Source organism: Rana temporaria, chromosome 7 (genome assembly GCF_905171775.1).
Source record: "Rana temporaria chromosome 7, aRanTem1.1, whole genome shotgun sequence".
NCBI lineage: Eukaryota > Metazoa > Chordata > Amphibia > Anura > Ranidae > Rana > Rana temporaria.
In genome coordinates this window covers 111,551,461-111,571,913 of record NC_053495.1, presented here as the reverse complement: position 1 = coordinate 111,571,913, position 20,453 = coordinate 111,551,461, and the positions used below count along the sequence as shown (strand labels likewise).

The 20,453-nt window shown below is 45.6% G+C and overlaps 1 protein-coding gene across 7 annotated transcripts in view; it reads right to left on the bottom strand.

The window, feature by feature from the left end:
- The window catches only part of LOC120946232 (complement factor H-like), a 3,139,400-nt gene that overhangs the window by 596,964 nt on the left and 2,521,983 nt on the right, over positions 1 to 20,453 (bottom strand). For 2 of the 7 annotated variants that reach the window (XM_040361064.1, XM_040361066.1), the window contains one exon: positions 2,552 to 2,792. The exons of the other annotated variants lie outside the window; for them this stretch is intronic. In XM_040361064.1, coding sequence (XP_040216998.1) covers positions 2,788 to 2,792 — 5 coding nt within the window. In that variant the 3' untranslated portion in view covers positions 2,552 to 2,787. Of the gene's footprint in view, positions 1 to 2,551; positions 2,793 to 20,453 lie in introns of those variants that run through there. 7 annotated transcript variants of the gene reach the window in all.

Below are 20,453 nucleotides of genomic sequence, written 5' to 3'. Positions count from 1 at the left end.
ACTGGGACTGAGTGTGAGTGCGGCTCCATAGGCAGAGGTAAGCCCCTATGCACAGGCAGTAACTTTTCTAGGCATGATGGAAGATAAGAGGAAGCAGCTCTGTATACCGTAGATGCAGGGACTGAGCACTGAGGGATGAACTTGGAGTCCTCCTCTCCCAGCGCGGCTCCATAACCAGAAGTAACCCCTTATGCAGAGCAGAGGCAGTAACTAGGCATGATGGCTTGTGATAACAGCTCACTGCACACTAGGCTCAGCCTTATATATTGAAGGAGATAACGTTCTTCCCCTGTGACTGGTTGCCCTCAGACTGCTGCTATATCACTGTTTATTGAACTTGTCTCCAGTTACAGAGTTATACTGTCCCAGCAGTAAATGAGGCTGAGCCTGAGTGTGCAGTGAATGACGTGAGGACAGAGGTTAACCCTTTACTTCCCTACATTTGTTTTGTTGGTTTCTCTGATTACCTACTGGAGGTAGGGTATGAGCCCAGGTTCAGACTACTGCAATCTAAGACATGGCATGTGATTTGCACTGCGGTGTGAATAGCATGCGATGTCAGTGGGATGTGAGTTCATCCATACAGTTGTTTGGCTGAACTCGCATTAGATTTGCAGGAAAAAAAGTGCAGGGACTTATTTCCCCCCCACACTGAAATCGGATCGCATGGGTGTTCTCACCTATGCGATGCGATTTCTATGTTCACAGTTCACACTGCGATCTGTGAACCGATCTGGGGGTGCAATTAACATTGTAATGACACCCGCAGCTGTTCGCAGAGGGCAGTGTGAACTGCCTGCAGGAGAGATGCAATGCAGGAACCGACGCTGAAATCGCACTGGTTCCCGCATCACAATCAGTGTGAACCCAGACTAAAGAAGAAGGATCATCTCATAAAACCAGGGCTGGTGCTCCATGCTTCTAGATTAGAAGCATCCACTATTTTAGAATTCAACTGTTTTTTAAACCTGGGTGTATTACAAGGATGAGGATGATGATGACAGGTGTATTATAGAATGATGAGGATCGGTGTATTATACAAGGATGAGGATAAAGATGACGGGTGTATTATACAAGGATGAGGAGTATGATGATGATGATGATAATGATGGGTGTATAATATGGGGATGACGATGATGGGTGTATTATACAAAGACTGGAGCATCAGGTTGTCAGACAGTGTTATTGAGTGTGCCACATGTCTTGCTGGCTGCTTTGCAATACATGATTTTGGGGATTTCTGCCATGCCATGTGCTAACTGTTACACTACATAATAGTCACAAGTTGTATTAAATATTTTTTTCTCTTCAGTTTTTATAAATGAAAAAGATGGATTTGATTGTGTTAAAGCTAATATTAAAAATGTTTCACCGAAGGTACCTCTGTGGGTGATTGAAAACCAGGTCCAAAAGAGACCAAATAAACTTCATGTAAACAAATCACCAGGTCCAGATTGCTTACACCAGCGAGACCTTAGGTAACTTAGCTCAGTTATAGCCAAGGTGCTAATTCAAATTTTCAAAGAAACTGGAATGGTACCAACTCATTGGCTAAAAGCAAATATGTTAGTCTGAAAGTGGGAAATGAAGTGTCGAATTAAGAAACAAAATGCAAAAATGTAAAATGTTTGCAATTGTTTCCAGGACAAAATGACAAAATCAAATATATACTTTTCATCAACAGCAACACTTTTTTTTAAATTAACATTGATAGAAGTAGAAAAAAGGGCTTTTTGAATTCTGTTTTTTTTTTTTTTTATGGCTTGCAAGAAAATATCACTAAAAGAAAATCTTTTTTACCCTTTAAATTTATATACTGTATGTATTACTTTTTTAAGCAATGACAAACGTTATGGCCAAATAGACAGGCCCACAGCAGAAAATGTAAAAAAAAAAATGGATCTGGTGCAAACAACTCGATGGGTTTGAAAATTTCTGTAAGGAAATCTCACAAAATCAAGCTTGAATCCTTCTACGGAAATAAATGTTTTTTTTTGTGTTAGGGCACCAAGACTGCCAAACACCAAAGGCCATGTATAATAAGTTTGATGGATTTGTAAAGAATCTGATAACCGATATCATTCCTGTAAACCTTTGCTTAAGTATCTTGGAGTATAGCCTTATCAATAAGACTGACTAGCCCAACAAAAATGAATAGTAAGGAATAGCTTAAATAAATGTGCAAGGAGTGGAATTTCCATTGGTTAAAATGTTATGTATGTGCAAGACTGTATAAAAGTAATATTAGGCCCCGTACACACGACCGAGTTTCTCGGCAGAATTCAGCCAGAAACTCGGTCGGAGCTGAATTCTGCCGAGAAACCCGGCCGTGTGTACACTTTCGGCTGAGGAAGCCGACGAGGACCTCGGCGAGGAAATAGAGAACATGTTCTCTATTTCCTCGTTGTTCAATGGGAAATTTCGGCTCGCCGAGATCCTCGGCGGCTTCACAAGGAACTCGACGGGCAAAACGATGTGTTTTGCCCGTCGAGTTCCTCGGACGTGTGTACGGGGCCTTAGACTTTCATGACTTTAAAGACAAGACTGTAAATATAGGTCACTGCACAACGCTTTATTCATTTCTCACTTATACTTAGTCCACACAGAAAAGCCCAAACACATGAACATATCTGTTTAATGACATAACTAATTTATGCAGTAATTTCTTCATCCATCATTGAAAATATCAAGTGAAAGTCCTTCTTTCAGTTGAAAAACTCCAAAATGTTTTAATATTCAAATGGAAACATCTATATAAGTGACATCATTTCATCTTCACAAGGCAGATTATTCTATAAAAGAAAAGAACAGAGATTAGCCTACACTTGAAGATGTACTTATGGAAGAGAAACTCCCAATACAAGATGAATGTGTACTGTGAATTAGAACGCTGTAAAAAAGGCTACTATATAAAACAGATATTTACAAGCTATCAACTTTGAAAATACTACTTTTCAAACACAAACATTATTTTAGATTTTCTCAACCTTTTCAACAGAGGAACCCTTGAAATAACTTTCTGGTCTGCTAAACATTACTATATATACAACTCATGATACACTGGTGTAATTGGGAACACTTTCCCCATATAGATAGCTATAATTATCAATGGCGTCAGTGGGAACCTATCTGAGAGGAATAAACCGCTCATTGCTCAAGGAACCCCTAACAACCTCCGGAGACACCCTAGGGTTGCATGGAACCTTGGTTGAGAAACCCTGCATTATTCGAAAAAAGTTATAAATATGACAATCTTGCTGGTGTGATACTAAGACCAACTACAGACACAGATTACAGGCCTCTGACTCAGTAAGGCTTATTTACTTAAGTATTTGAGAATATTCACATACTGTAATTATCGGCGTATACCGTGCACTTTTTTGCCCTTAACCACCTACTGTGCACATACACCCCCTTCCTGCCCAGACGAGATTTTAGCTTCCGGCACTGCGTCGCTTTAACTGACAATTGCGCGGTCGTGTGACGTGGCTCCCAAACAAAATTGATGTCCTTTTTTTTCCCCACAAGTAGAGCTTTCTTTTGGTGGTATTTGATCACCTGTGCGGTTTTTATTTTTTGGGCTATAAACAAAAAAAGAGCGTCAATTTTGAAAAAAAACACAATTTTTTACTTTTTGCTATAAATATCCACTTTTAAAAAAAAATATATATATTTTTTTCTCAATTTAGGCCGATACGTATTATTCTACATATTTTCGGTAAAAAAAAAAAAAAACGCAATAACCAATAGGGGACATAATGATTTTTTTTTATTTTTTTTTTTTACTAGGAATGGAGGCGATCTGCATTTTTTTTCGGGACTGCGACATTATAGCGGACACATCGGACACTTTTGACACATTTTTGGGACCATTCACATTTATACAGTGAACAGTGCTATAAATATGCATTGATTACTGTATAAATGTGACTGGCAGGGAAAGGGTTAACCACTAGGGGGCAGGGAAGGGGTTAAATGTGTATCCTGGGTGTATTCTAACTGTAGGGGGAGGGGGGTGACTGGGGGAGGTGACCGATCTGTGTCCCTATGTACAGAGACACAGATCGGTCTCCTCTCTCCCTGACAGGACGTGGAGCTCTGTGTTTACACACAGAGCTCCACGTCCCTGCTCAGGTACTGGGCAATCGCGGGTGCCCGGCGGCCATCGCAGCCGCTGGGCACGCACACAGTGTTCCCAGTGACGGGTGCGCCCGCGCCCTAGAGGCTTTAAATGACAGGACGTCATATGACGTCCTGTCAGAACAATAGAGCATTCCGCCTGCCGTCATTTGACGGTGGGCGGGTGTTAAGTGGTTAAAATCAGGGCAAAATCGTGGGTGCGCAATATACGCCGATACTCGCTTCCTGCGCTGTGTTTGAACCACTCCGCTGACATATACTGAGCGCAGTACACTCGGGCAGGCTCAGCTCCGCTCGTGGTCACGTCCTGTATGTCCTTTACGCGAGAGGAGCCGAGCCTGCCCGAGTGTACTGCGCTCGGTATATGTCAGCGGAGTGGTTCAAACACAGCGCGAGAAGCAGGGATCGGCTGAAAAACACAGCGGGGAGGACACTACGATGGCCGCAGAAGGACGCCGGACCGTACAAGGCCGCCGATGGACGCCGGGCAAGACACCGACGAGGGGCATCCAAACTAAGTATTTCTTTTTTTTTTTCAGGAATTTTCCTTCCAGGTTGGGGGTGCGCGCTATACGCTGGGGCGCGTTATATGAAGATAAATACGGTAATAAAATGAGTGAAGATTTACTTCAATTATCCAGTCATGTGCACAATAAAAAATACTAGCCATATATGGATCACGTCACTTCCGCCATCTTGAAACGCAGGTAGAACACGATCAGCATCCCTGCTTGTTTTTATGTTCTCATACATTGTAAGTGTTATTTATTTAGCGTGTGATGGAAATAAATGATCATACTGCACTATGAGGGGCTTTTTTCTGCTTCTTGATATATGTGGCACATTTATCCTTGTCTGGTTGGTGTGTATCGCTGTGGGCCATTTCTCTTCTTTTTCTTGGAGGACATATTTCCACTCTACATGCTTATCATGACTCCCTGTGATGGGTGTCAGGTGCGTCTGGTGAGTAGGGTGTTTGCCTAGGAGCTGGTGGAAGAAGGCACAGTGGCCCAGATTTACAAAGACTTACGACGGCGTATCTCCAGATACGCCGTCGTAAGTCCGAATGGCCGCTGGCGTATCTATGCGCCTGATTCATAGAACCAGTTACGCATAGATTTGGCCAAGATACGAGTGGCGTAAGTCTCATACGCCGTCGTATCTTGGGTTGCAATAATTACGCTGGCCGCTAGGTGGCGCTTCCTTGATTTCCGCGGCGAATATGTAAATGAGCAAGATACGCCTATTCACGAATGTACGTACGCCCGTCGCAATTAGTTACGCCATTTACGTAAGACATACGCCGGCGTAAAGATAAAGCATGTCTCTAGGTGGCGCAGCCCATGCAAAGTATGGACGTCGGAACAAGCGTATCTTTTTACGTCGTTTGCGTAAGTCGTACGCGAATAGGGCTGTGCGTAAGTTACGTTCACCTCACAGGCATTGAGCCGACGTGTCTTTGGGCGTAAATACGACGTGATACTGAGCATGCGCGTGCATGCGCTGTTCGTTCGGCCATGCATCTACATGGGGTCAAGCCTCATTTAAATACAACACGCCCCCTACCAGCCTACTTTGAATTACGCGCGCTTACGCCGGCCCATTTACGCTACGCCACCGTAACTTAGGATGCAAGTGCTTTGTAAATACGGCACTTGCCTCTCTAAGTTGCGGCGGCGTAGCGTAAATACGATACGCTACGCCTGCGCAACGTAGAGTGGCCGTACGTGAATCTAGGCCAGTTTGTTTTTCACACTCCATCATGCGGATAACTTAAGAAGATATCACCTTCACTATATTGGAGTTAATTGGTAGTGGTTGGAAAATAAAAAACTGCGCTTATTCTGTGGATGGTGAAGCAAGCAACTAACAGTGTTATACTACACAAAAACAAGATAAGGAAAAAACAAGCTGTGCTAAATTCAAAAAGGAATTTGCCAAACTGACAAACATGTGAAACTGTGCCACACAGATATAAGTAAATAATATAATATATCTCATATCTCAAAAATATGTGAACCAGAAAAAGCAAGACACAAATAGAACATTTAGATCTGTGATGAATGTGAGTGTTATACTAAAAGTCTGTGAATGATTAAAGCATATTGATCACACATAGTCCAAACAGCAAAAGACTCCAGTATCCAAGAATTAAGATGACTAGGGAGTATGAATTCCAAACTCCAAGTGATGAAAGGTGAGTTGATAACCCAGAAAGTGCTGACAGAATAAACACCTCCACCTTGAGAAATACTGACTCTTACCAGCTGTAGTTGACCTCTTATTACAGGAGATCAAAATAGGCGTATATGCTGATGGAGTTTGCAACTCATGTGGGATCAATGGAATGCAGTCTTTATTGTTCTGGACCTTCCAGTCCCAGGAGAGGCTTGAACCTGGGTGGGTTGGTTCGGCAGGGTTTTTTTTTCTTGTCTGCAGCTTCTTTCTTTCAGCGTGTCTGGTGGCCTTTTTTTTTTTTTTTGGTCGGACTCCAGGCCACCAAACACGCTGAAAGAAATTGGCTTCAGACAAGAAAAAAAAACCCTGCCGAACCAACCCACCCAGGTTCAAGCCTCTCCTGGGACTGGAAGGTCCAGAACAATAAAGGCTGCATTCCATTGATTGATTCCAATTTTTTCTGCTATAACTTTTGCACAAACCAATCAATATACGCTTATTAGGATTTTTTTTACCAAATAAATGTAGAACACATATTGGCCTAAATTTTTTTGTTTATAGTTTAAAATAAAAACTGCAGAGGTGATCAAATACCACCAAAATAAAGCTCTATTTGTGGAGAAAAAAAGCATACATTTTATTTGGTTACAGGGTTGCACGACTGCGCAATTGTCAGTTAACATATACAGTGCCGTATCGCAAAAAATGGCCTAGTCATGAAGGGGGTAAAACCTTCCAGAGCTGAAGTGGTGAACATCAACGATCAGATAATGAAGCCATACTTAGTTTCTGGTAAAGCTAGCCACTGGTACAAGAAAGTGTCTTCATATTTATAGTAGCTATAGTGGCGCTTTTCAACGCTTTTGTACAAAGCCTCAAGAAAAAGTAGATTCTTTCTAAAATTTTAGATCATTACCACCCTTTTGTATCCAGAAAGTGCTATGGCCCAAACTCCCAATCCAGATACAATAAGCGTGCTGCATAAGAGGCATTTTCTGGATGCCATTTCTGGTACTCTGACCCAAAAGTCACCCCAAAAAAGATGTTGTGATTGTAGCCGACACGGAATAAGAAGAGATACTTGCTTTTTCTGTCCCTCCTGTCCTGGCCAACCTGTTCTCTGTCTCAAGGGCTACTCACGTGTCTACCACACACTAGTGGAGTATTAGTATAGGGTATAGCATGGCACAGTCTAGGGCACACATTTACACAGGGTCTCAAAAGATGTTATATAGGCTATCACATTTTGAGAGAACCAAGCCTTGAAAGTTTACAGTTTATAAGTTACAAAAAAAGTAAAAAATAAATGAAAAAAATAAAAATCGCTAAAATAGTTGTAGTTTTATTGAGCTAATGTTTAGTTCTTACTTTGTTTTATTGTTAACTGTTGTTTGCTTTGCAGGAACACCATTCAGCTGTAGCACTGACATGTTTATTCTGACAGCGACAGGGTGTTGCTCTCAGAATATATATATATATATATATATATAGCACTACCCCCTGCTGGTTGGATTTGGGTCTACGCTCTGACTATCAACCCCTGAACTGGCTCGAACCCTCCCTTGGCACAACTGGCATCAGCAAGAATCGTGGGTCCCAATAACTGTTGGGGAACACAATATTCGATCAAACCACAGTAAATGTATGTATATGTGTATATATATATATATATATATATATATAGTTACCTTGTGTTATACTGCCCCCCACAGAATGACAGATGGACTGCACACAGATTTAACTTAACCAATGGAACTTTTACTTGGTAAGAATAAATATAAAAGAACACAGAGATAAAACCAATGGTGAACTGCTAACAGAGCCCTGTAAGAGTCAAAAGCAAATAGGGGTATTGTGAAAATTATAACGACCGGTGTAAGTGCACGACTAAAAGGTGAAAACCAATAGTGGACTGCTTAAAGAAGCCTGCAAGAGTCAACAACAAATAGTGGTATTGTAACAATTATAAAGACCTGTGTAAGTGCACGGCTAAAGGGATAAAACCAATAGTAGACTGCTTACAGAAGCCTGTAAGAGTCAAAAGCAAATAGTGGTACTGTGACAATTAGTGGACTACTTACAGTGCCATGTAACCGTTAAAAACAAATATTGGTATTGTAACCATTATAAAAAAAACCTGTGTACGTGCACAGCTAAAACAGTAAGGTATTCCCACTGAAGCACCTCTTAGCCAGGCCTCACCCAGCTCTCACTACTAACAATGCTGCGCCACTCTTCTTAATTAAAAAGTATGGGCCAGATTCACGTAGAGCGGCGCATATTTAGATCGGCGTAACGCATGTCATTTAAGTTACAGCGGCTGAATTTTGTGGCGTAAGTGCCGTATCCACAGAGTATTTGCGCCCAAATTTGCGCCAGCGTAAGGTAAATTCCGAGGCGTAAGGCGGGGTAATTGAAAGTGGGAAGGAAGTGGGCGTGCTCCATTGAAATGAGCCGTGACCCCATGCAAATGAAGGGCCGGCCGTACTGCGCATGCGCGCACGAATCTGCACCTCACTGGGCATGCTCAGAACTCGGCCCAGCGCAATCAGTGAGATAGGAAATAGGCCAAGCAGACTTAGTGAGATACGCTCTGTGTATAAATAGCCCCAGACAAACGCCCTTCCTTTGCAAAAGTACATCCCTGTGTTCCCTTTCCTGAAACGAGGTGCTTTTGCTCTGTTGTCTGTGGCTGTGTGTTGGTTTGTGTAGGAGTGTAGTAGGTAAGAGTTATTGGATAGTGTTGGAGGAGTTTGTATTAGGTGTTTATTTATTCTGAGTGTTTTTTGTGTCTGTTTTTTCTGTGTGGTTTTTGGAGTCTGTATTAGCTGTCATTTTTTTTTTTTGCTGTGTGATTTTTGTGTTTGTTTGTTCTGTGTATTTTTTTGTTTGTTTGTTCTGTGTCTTTTTGTCTCTGTTTGTTCTGTGTATTTTTTTGTTTGTTTGTTCTGTCTGATTTTTGTGTCTGTTTGGTGCTGATTGTTGTGTGGTGTTATGGCACCCAAGAGGAGAAAGCTGAACTTCTCGGTGCGTGAGAAGCAAATCCTCGCTAGGGCCATCACCCGATATGGGCATTTTTTACATGGCCCTGAGAGCCGGGACACCCCCCCCGGCCAAGAAGAAGGCGATCCTTCAGCAGATTACTGATGGGGGGGAGACGAGGACCCAATGCGGGGGGGGGGGAGACAAGGACCCCCAGTGGGATCGCTAAGAAGATCAATGATCTCAGGAGCCTGGTCCGTGAGAAGGTGGCCAAGATTACAGCGCATGCCATGGGCACTGGCGGAGGATCACCTTGCACCATCAGGCTGACTGAAGAGGAGTGGGCAGTGGCCCGGTGCTTCCACAGCCAACAAGTGGTGGGCCTGCCTGGCTTTGACTCCGAGGAGGCCGTGAGGACGGGTAAGTTTTTTTTTTTCTATCTGGTGAGTAGCATGTGTGGGGGGGGGGGGGAGGGAATATGTGCCAAGTGTGTGGATCCTCCAACCTGTGTATGTTTTGTGTCATCCACAGATGGCCAGGAGGTTGCTGGGCCATCAGGCCAGTCTGCACCATCCCCTGGACAACAGGCTGCAGAAGAGCCCCAAGAAGGGCAGGAGTCCTCAGGGGAGGGGAGTGGCCACACCTCACATCATGAGGACGTTGAGGGGGAGGAGGATGAGGGGGAGGAGGATGAGGGAGAGAGGATGAGGGGGGGGGGAGTTTGGGGATGATCGGATGGACCTTGCCAGGGAAATCCTTTTGACTTTGGATGTGGCTCCCCCTGTGGCTGGCAGCAGTCAGGCCTCCATCAGGGGTAGCCCCTCCCACTCCTCCCCCAACAGGGCTCCCCCCCAAGGGCCTCTCTCTCCCCTCCTCCCAGGCCACAAGCCTCAGCTGCAGACAGGAAGGCCACCCAGAAGACCAGGGGGGTGGCCAAATTTCTGCCGGCCAATCTGCAGAGGGACCAGGCCCGGCAGACCCACCATCTGGGTCAGGTCACCCGGACTTTGGCCCAGATGGAGGACAGCCTGGGCTCAATTAAGGACTCGGTCAGTGAATTGAGCACAAACTCGTTGGCGGTCATAACTTGCATTTGTGACCTGCAGACCGCCACAGCAGGCGTGTCCCTGGAGGTGAGTGCCCTGACCCAGGCTGTCCACGCAAATACCCAGGCTGTCCAGGCCAATACGGCTGCCCTCACTGTGGGCCTGAACAGGATAGCCGTGGCCTTGGAGGGCAGGCCAGCAGGAGGACAGTCACCAGGGGAGGCTCCTCCTTCCCCTGCCCCCCCATGAGTCTCCCCTGGTTGGCCGTGGCCGGCCCAGGCATAGCTCACGCCGCCGCCGTTAATATTGGATGTACTTTTTATTTTTTTATTTTTTTTATTCTACTGTGATGATGATTTGTTTTATGTGTGTGAATGATGTATGAATGTGGGGGTGACATTCCTGATGAAAAAAGGGTGTCACCCTCAGTTTTGGTGGAGTAGGGATCCCCAGGACCAGGGAGAAGTGATCCCAGGTCCATGTGAATGGTGTATGAATGCACAGTGACATAATTGGAGCCTTGGCGGGGCGTTGCTGCTCCCTAGTACCATGGGGGGTACTTCGGTCTAATCCAATTCGATGAGGATGTGATGTGTCTGTGCTAGGGACCACAGTGGGTGTGCATGCATGCATTCTCATTGTGCCATGATTAATGTGTGTGTTTACTGTGCAAAGATGCATTCTGCGAGGCGTCTCCTGGCTGCTGTTCCCTCAGAAGAGGGGGTACCCTCGGTTACTAAAGTCACTAGTATAGCTATGAGCATGGATGCCCCTGGCATGTTGGCATACAGATTGTTGTCCTGCAAGTGTGTGTGCTCAGCTCTTCCCTAACGGTGTTGCTTTAGCTGACATTTGCACGGCTGGTGTAAAGTTAGGGCAGCTTTTATAAGGTGTAACTTTCCGCCCTGAAACTAGCAGATGCGCACAGGGCGTAGCCTACGCCACACAAGCGTACTTTTGTGGATCGCCGTATCTCCTTCATTTGCATATTAGCATAGAAAATCAATGGTGTGTCTAGCGTATTTAGCGCTTCATGATGCGCCGGTGTAATCGTTTCACGTCGGACGGAAAAATCTGGTTTTCAGGCGTATTTCGTTTTGAGGATACGGCGCAAAGATACGCGCGGCGCATTTTTGAATTACGCCGCGCATCTCTAGATACGTCGGCGTAAGTGCTTTGTGAATCCGGCCCTATGTATCTAGATATCCACAACTCTGTTTTTCCTAACAGGCAGTCTTTAAATAGTATACCTCACTGGAGTAGTTTGGTTGATCAGACCAAACATTAGAACGATCTTTACTACTTGTTCACATGTGTTTTTTTTTTTCAAAAGATTTTATTGAGAGATAATGCAATACAGGAGTCAGTAGCAAGGATATTACATTTTTGTATGACATTATGAAATTAAAACCATGTAGTCTGGCGATTGTATACAGTGTGCAAAAACTTAAGGTAAGCGACACTGCAAAAATAACTATCATTATCAAGATAGCTGGGCGGATCAGATTCAAACAGATCTAACAGAGCTACAAGCGAAACAAGTAACAACTGAATTGGGGGGGGGGGAGGAGGGAAGTGAGGTGGGGGGGTGCACCAAATACAACGACATGAGCTGAGCCCTCTCGGTGTGAGTGAAGAAATTAGAGATAGTAGGAGAAGGAGTTTTTTTCGAAGTCATCCAGGTCTTCTTTGGACAGTGTCGAACGCATAAAGGCGTACCATCGGGAGTGGAAACGTGCTTTGGAGGCTTCTTGCTTGAGGTCCGTGTTAATTTTGTCCTTGTATAGTAAACTAAGAAGCTCCCGTTTGATTTGCGATATAGCTGGGCGGCAGGGCGAGGTCCAGTTTTTTAGGATGGCTCTTCTGGCGGTTAAGAGACATATCAGGGCCTAGTCTTTATAAGGCAGGTGGTTGTCAGGGGACCATGGCAATAGTTGAGCGTCCCAGTACCCAAAGATGAGGAGCAAGGGGTCTTTTGGTATTACCAGCAGAGTTATGTTGAAGATATAGGAGATAACTTAGTCCCATAAAATGGAGATGTATGAGCATGACCAAAAACGGTGGGTAAGAGATGGTCGTGGTTGGTGGCAGAGGGGACATTCGGCAGCATTTGAATCGTTCTTGACTGAGATAAAGGGTATGTAGGCGCGGTGGAGAATCTTCTGTTGGGTTTCTCTCCACACTTCATTAGGGATAAGCTGGTGGATTTTGTTGTATCCCATTAGGAGTTTGTCCACTATGTCAGGGACTGGGAAGTCTTTGCTCCAGTTTGCTGCTGATGAAGATTTGATCAAGGGGATGGATTTTTGCAGAAGGGGTTTGTAGATGTCGGATATCATGTATGAGCCGGCATGGAGGAGTAGATCCAGGAATGACATTTGGAACCTCTTGCAGTCCTCCCTGCAATAATTCCGAAATGAAGCTGACACATTGGCCAAAGTGGAGAGCATGAGTCAGGGGGAGGGAAAATGTTTCAGCGACAGTTGAGAAACTGTGGGGGCGGCCCGTGTCCATATTGCATAGGGTGGAGAACTTTGTAAGGCCTTTTTGTTCCCAGATGTGAAAAGGTTTATGATCCATCCCAGGTGGGAAAAGTGGGTTCCATTGGATTGTGAGGTGCCTGGACATGAAAGGGGAAAGTTTCAGGATTTTTCTTACTTCCCTCCAGGCTATAGCGGTATCCCGTAAGAGGAGGTTATGCTTAAGGGGTATAGGGATAGTCTTCCATTAGCAGTGTAGAAAGGCCACCAGTGAGTAGGGGTGGACCATGAGATCTTCCAGGGCATAGTTTGAGTAGCGGGAAGATTGCGCAATCCAGTCCAAACCTATCCGGAGTAAACATGCTAGGTTATACAGTCTAACATTTGGTAGGTTGATGCCCCCTTCGCGCCTGGGAAGATGCAGTTTTGTAAAAGCTATGCGTGGTCGTTTGCTCCGCCAGATGAAATTTGAGATGGCTTTGTTTAAGGATTGTATGTCCTTGTGCTGTAGAAGCAACGGGACTGTTTGGAGTGGGTATAGTAAACAAGCAAAGCTGACCATTTTTATTAGATGACATCTTTCCAGGAGCGAAAAAGGCAGATCCATCCAGCTATCCAGTTCTTGGGAAATCTTTTTGACTAGAGGGGGAAAGTTAAGATGGTATATAGAGGAGGGTAGTTTCCCTTTCTTGATGCCTAGATAAGTTATGTGCGATTTGGCTACTGTGAAGGGTGAGTGGTGGACTCAGGGGGGGTTGGAGGCCGAGCCTATGGGAAGGATTTTGCTTTTCCTAATTTATACGGAGACCCGAGCAGAGTCTGAAGTCGTCGAAAACCGCTTTGATGGTGGACATGTCAGAGGAGGGGTCGGCTGTGAATATAAGGACATCGTCCGCAAAAAGGGAAGAACGTAATTCCTGATTTCCAACACAGATTCAGATCCATGTAGTGGGGCCTTCTGGGTTAAGCACCGGGATAAGGGTTCTAAGGCCAAGTTAAAAAGGAGTGGGGATAGGGGGCAGCCTTGCCTTGTGCCCTTGTGGAGGTGGAACTCATCAGACAGGAGGCCAGCCGCTACCAGTCTGGCGGCGAGAGAGGCGTACATGGCGTTTATGAGATGATTGAAGGGACCCGTGAGCCCCATTTTGGACAAGACTAGTTGAAGCCACTCGAAGCTAACATTGTCGAAGGCTTTTTCCGCGTCCATGGTGATGATGGCATGGTCGCCCCACGGATTACATTTGGCATGTTCAAGGACCATCATTACCTTGCGGATGTTTAAGGTGGCTGTTCTCCCTTTCACAAAACCTGATTGGGCAGGGTGAATTAGAGAGGGGATGATGGTGGCTAGTCTGGAGGCTATAATCTTGGATAAAATTTTGACGTCTAAATTTAAGAGAGATATGGGGCGGTAGGCATGGGCGTAGGAACCGGGGGGGATGGGGGGGACGCATCCCCCCCAGGAAATAATGCGGGGGGGACAGGTATGGCAAAATCCCCCCCAGGTAAGGAGGACTTGTGTCACATTTCTAAGCTCCGTTACCATTATTGTGTCACCGGCCGGCCGCCATTTTGCGGCAGATGGTGCCCTGGGATTGGGCGAATGTGATCAGGTGCTCCGGCGGGGCTGGCCAGTCCTTGAACGCGGGCGGCGCATGCGCGAAGGCCCGCCCACGCATCTGTAAGCCGCCGCCGTCTTCTCCTCCACCCTTCCTCCCTGACCGGACCTGGAAATGCTCAGAGCCTTCATCTGGGACCGGGAAGTGGAACAACTCGGCAGTGTCAGTGTGGCATACCAGATCGATGGACAACAAAAAGTGAGTCACGAGTGAGCCTGTGAGGGAGGCAGAGCAACCGCCGGTCAGCAGCAGTTAGTTAGGGAGAGGAGAGTATAGACAGAGAGACCGTTACATGCCAAAAGTCCCCTCCCCTCAGGAATCAGATTAATGATTTACTGAGCATCATGATGTTATCCCTCAGGGCTTTCATGTAAGGGGTTAAATTATGAATCCTGCTAGGTATTTGGCATGTCGAATTCCCTGAGGGATACATTATATAGCTGGATTATTTAACCCCTTGGGGTTAATCCTGCTATATAATGCACCCCTCAGGGAACCTAGCAGGATTCATAATTTAACCCCTTACATGATGCTAAAAGCCCTGAGGGATAACATCATAAAGCTCAGTAAATCCATTAATCCGATTCCTAAGGGGGGGGCTTGGAGGGGGCTTTTGGCATGTAACGGTCTCTGCCAGTACTCTGTCAGTACTATCTGTGCATTAACACGTGGCGTGACTCTCCTAGCGGCTGCTAACCCCCGCTAGTGGCTGATAAAGGGTTAATACCTCCCACAATGCGCCTCTGCAGAGGCGCATTGCGGGTGGTATTACCGCGGTTTCCCATTGTTTTAAATGGGAAGGAGCGGTGAAGGAGCGGTATACATACCGCTCCAAAGATGCTGCTTGCAGGAGATGTTTTTCTCTCCTGCCAGCGCATCGCCTCAGTGTGAAAGCCCTCGGGCTTTCACATTGAGAAGGCTGGGCAGGAGTTTTTCAGGCGGTATAGCAGCGCTATTTTTAGCGCTGTACCGCCTGAAAAACTCCTCAGTGTGAAAGAGGCCTTACTGCTGCTGACCGGCGGTTGCTCTGCCTCCCTCACAGGCTTACATGCTGAAAGCCCTGAGGGATAACATCATGAAAATCAGTAAATTATTAATCCGGTTCCTGAGGATTAATAATTACACCTATTGACATTCATTTATTTATTCATTTAGCGCTGTACTTCATTTTACACATTTCAGTGTAGGTGTAAGGTAGGTGTCGGGGGTCAGTGTATGTGTCAGTCAGTGTAATAGTCAGTGTTGGTGTCAGGTGGGTCAGTGTAATGTGAGTAGTGCAGGAAGTAGGAGTGAGGTGGTTTAGTGTAGGTGTCAGGTAGGTTAGTGTAGGTGTCAGGTAGGTTAGTGTAGGTGTCAGGTAGATTACTGTAGGTGTCAGGTAGATTACTGTAGGTTAGTGTAGGTGTCAGGTAGGTCAGTGTAATGGTCAGGTGGGTCAGTGTTCAGTGTAGTGGTGTGCTGGTTAGTTGTCAGTGTGTAGTGTAGTGGTGTGCGGGTTAGTGGTCAGTGTGTAGTGTAGTGGTGTGCGGGTTAGTGGTCAGTGTGTAGTGTAGTGTAGTGTAGTGGTGTGTAGCAGTAAATTATTAATCCGATTCCTGAGGATTAATAATTACACCATTACACCTAATTACACCTATTGACATTCATGTATTTATTCATTTAGCGCTGTACTTCATTTTACATATTTCAGTGTAGGTGTAAGGTTGGTGTGTCGGGGGTCAGTGTATGTGTCAGGGGTAAAAATGCTGTCCCCCCCAGATTTGTAAGGGTTCCTACACCCATGGCGGTAGGAACCCGGTTCCTGTGGATCTTTGCCCTTCTTCGAGAACAGTTTGATAATAGCCTGATTTCCCGTTGGTAAGTAAGGGCCGCCCGACCATATATCACTGTAAACCTTGAGGAGGGAGGGTTCTGCTATAGTATGGAAGGTTTTGTAGAATTCCCCCGTGAACCCATCAGGGCCCGGGGCTTTAGAGGGAGCTAGGTTGAGGATTGTGTCGGATATTTGGAGTAGACAGAGCTGGGTCTCGAGCTGGGAGGGAGTGATCGTGGGGATGGAAATGTTTTCAAGAAAAGCTTGTGCAGCTTTTTTGTCAATGGGGTCCGGTGCATAAAATGAGGAGTAATATTGTAGCATGGCTTTGTTTATGTCATGTGGAGTAGAGTGGATGGTGCCTGAGGTATCCCTAAGGGAAGTAATGTGGGTTGGTTGAAATGGGCCTTTGCAGAGTCTTGCTAACAGCTTACCCGCTTTATTTCCAAATTTGTGGAGTGTGGCATCGAAATGGGCCCTTTTAATCCGTTCAAGGATGTCAGCTAATGAATCAAAGGCATTCTTTGCCGCATGCCATTCCATTCTGTGTATGGGGGAGTCGGCGGTGCATTGTGCCAGACGGAGTCTGGTGCTGGCTGCCTTGAAGTTAGCTAAGGTCTGTTTTTTGAAAGAAGCAGCATAGGAAATGATCCGGCCTCTGAGGAAGGCCTTTCCGGCTTCCCAGAAAAGGTTTGGATGGTCAGTGTGAGGTGAGTTAGCCGTGGAGTATTTTGTCCAAGCTTTCTCCATGACTCGTTGGAAATCAGCATTGTTGTTGAGATAGGAAGCGAAGCGCCATAGTCTGGGGTTTAGGTGGAGGTCAGGGTCATCAATAGTGACCGAGACGGGAGCGTGGTCCGATATGTCATGGATGTCTGCTCCAGAGATTTTTGGAACGAGGTTGTCAGTGCAGAAGAGGTAGTCTATTCTGGTGAACACATTGTGTGGGTTGGAGTAGAAGGTGAAGTCCCTGTCTGCCGGGTGCAAGAGACGCCAAATGTCTCTGAAGTTAAGAGAGTCAATAGTGGATGCAAGGAGCGTGGGGTCAGTGGTTTAAGGTGGTTTTAGAGAACGTTTGGGTGTGGACCTGTCTTCAATTGGGTGGAGAGTAGTGTTAAAATTCCCCCCTACTATATGTGGGGCAAGTGGATGACGGAGGAGGTGTTCCTTGGTCAGTAAGCAGTTCCTTACAAATGATAAAAGAATATCAATACACGTGAACTGTTGTTCAAAATGATAGAAACAGCGCTAGTGACAGGTGATAGCCTGTTCAAGATAAAGCCTGAATGAGTGATGGAGTGTAGGTGATCTTTTAAATGGTATTTATGCACCTGAAAGTAGAAACCATTTCAAGTGTGGAATAAGAATTGCACCAAAGAATGTGGTTAAATCACCCAAATGGAAAGGGTATCAGCTTACCACTGCAAATCAATAAGTGATTTGCATACAAACCATCAAGTCATACAGATGCTGCACGGGCAGGATGGCTCAAATGGAGGTACATGTAAAGTAAAAGAACACACAGATCATAGTGCAAAAAAACTTCAACATTGGCTCCAATAAGGTGTGGAATAGCTCCACTAGTTAATGCCCGTACAGTAAAATAAATAAACCGTGCACAAAAAAGTAGTGATTTCACCGGTCTGCTCGTACTTTTACTGTACGGGCATTAACTAGTGGAGCTATTCCACCCCTTATTGGAGCCAATGTTGAAGTTTTTTTGCACTATGATCTGTGTGTTCGGAAGAAGAAGGCAGAAAGCGACGAGGAAGACCGGGCTGGCAGCTGCTAGTAAAAGAGCTGCAAGAAGATAGTGGCGGGCAGCCCCAAAGAAGAGGAGAGCGGGAGAAGAACCTGGGAAGAGCGGAGAAGACCTCCGAAGTCAGAAGAAGACCCCCGGAGAGCGGAGAAGACCCCCGGAGCTGGTTAATAAATTATTTTAAAAACCTGTGTTGTGTGTTTATTTTATTGACACTTTTCCTCCCGGTGAATGGGTAGGTGTACGATGTACCCCATACTTATTCACGTAGGGTGGGGGGCCGGGATCTGGGGGCCCCCTTATTAAAGGGGGCTCCCAGATTCCGATAAGCCCCCCGCCTGCAGACCCCGAAAACCAACGGCCAGGGTTGTCGGCAAGAGACCCTTGTCCCCATCAACATGGGGACAAGGTGCTTTGAGGTGGGTGGGTGCAGTGCTCCCCCTTCCCCAAAGCACCCACCCCCCCATGTTGAGGGCATGAGGCCTGGTACGGCTCAGGAGGGGGCGCTCGCTCGTCCCCACCCCCATTCCTGACCGGCCGGGCAGCGGGCTCGGATAAGGTTCTGGTATGGATTTTGGGGGAACCCCACTCCGTTTTTTCGGCATAGGTGTTCCCCTTAAAATCCATACCAGACCGAAGGGTCTGGTATCATCCTGTGGGGGAACCTCACACACATTTTTTTTTAATTTGGGTGGGGTTCCCCTTCAAGATTCTCCGCACACCAGTTGCCCCGCAAGTCGGCTCATCTTGATCCGACTTCTGGTGCGACCTTTATTCAAATCAATGGGCTCCCATAGGGAATCATTGATTTTGAATAGAGAAAGAAACGCAGGACGAGGCTTAACACAGCGTTAAGCCTTGTTAAATCACGTTTGTCGCTAGAGCTTCAGAACGCACTGGTCCTGTTTTTTTTGTTTGCAGCTTAAAAACGGCTCAGCCATTTACAGCTCAAAAACGTCATGGTGGGCATGAAACCATAGACTAACATGGAGAGCCATTTTTAAGCTGCAAAAAACGCTCAGAAAAGTGGACATGAGGCCTAATAGTTGAAATGTGTATCTATGCACGAATGAAGCCACCTGACTCCTCAAGGAGAGGACAGAAAGGTCGTCGAGCGTGCAAGTTCAAGACCCTCAATACAGATTACTAGACATGTGCATTGGTTTTCGTCCGAATGCATTTTCGTCGGAATTTCAAGTATTTTCGTTATCGTTTTAACAAACGATAACGAAAGCACAGAAAACGAAAGATCCGACATAAACAAATGCTTTATTTTCGTTTTCGTTGCGGTCGAATGTGCCTAACCTTAACTCTATTAGTCCAATATTATTCTACATAAAGAGAAAAGATTCGACATAGAGAGAAAAGATTTGACATTATAGAGACATGAAGATTCGACATAAAGAGACATGAAGAGTAGAGTTGAGCGGACACCTGGATGTTCGGACCCGAACCCGGACTTTGAAAAAAAAGTTCGGGTTCGGGACCGAACCCAAACCCGGACCCGAACCCCATTGAAGTCAATGGGGACCCAGACTTTTGACTACAAAAATGTCTCTAAAAAACAAAGGGAAAGGGCTGGAGGGCTGCAAATGGCAGCAAAATGTCGGGAAGAGCATGGCAAGTACTCTGAAAATAAATGTGGATAGGGAAATAACTCAAAATAACATAAAAAAAAATCATTTTGCAAAATGTCGGGAACGGCATGGCAAGTACTCTTAAAATAAATGTGGATAGGGAAATAACTCAAAATAACATAAAATAAAACATAAAAAAAATTAAAATTAAAAATAAAATCATTTTGACCTAGGAGGACGAGGTCCATATGTATTAGGAGGTTGAGGTGGATGTGGTGGTGTAGGTGGAAGCGGCGGTGGAGGAGGAGGAGGAGGTAGCCAACACAGCAGGTTTTGGTTTTTTAATATATCTATTTTTTAAATTAGGGTAAACCCCAAAAGAGTGAGAACGATCTAGGGTTGCTACCTCATCCCTTTAAACCAGAACACAGAATAATTACACAGGTTCTGGGGCTAATTTACTCTCGATAAGGCACCAAGTGAGTTTAATTAGCAGCAACTTAATCAGCCAGAGAACCTGTGTAATTAATGTTTTTGCTTTTAAAGGGATGAGATGGCAACCCTAGAAAGATCAGAAAAAAAACAATGGCTGGGTAAGGCCCGGTGTCTATTCTGCACAAGGTACGGACAAGTCCTGTGGGATCCATGCCTGGTTCATTTTAATGAACGTGAGCTTGTCCACATTGGCTCTGGACAGGTGGCTGCGCTTGTCTGTGATAACGCCCCCTGCCGTGCTAAATACACGTTCAGACAATACACTGGCCACAGGGCAGGCCAGCACCTCCAAGGCGTAAAGGGCAAGCTCAGGCCATGTGCCCAATTTGGAGACCCAGAAGTTTAAGGGGGCATAGCCGTCATT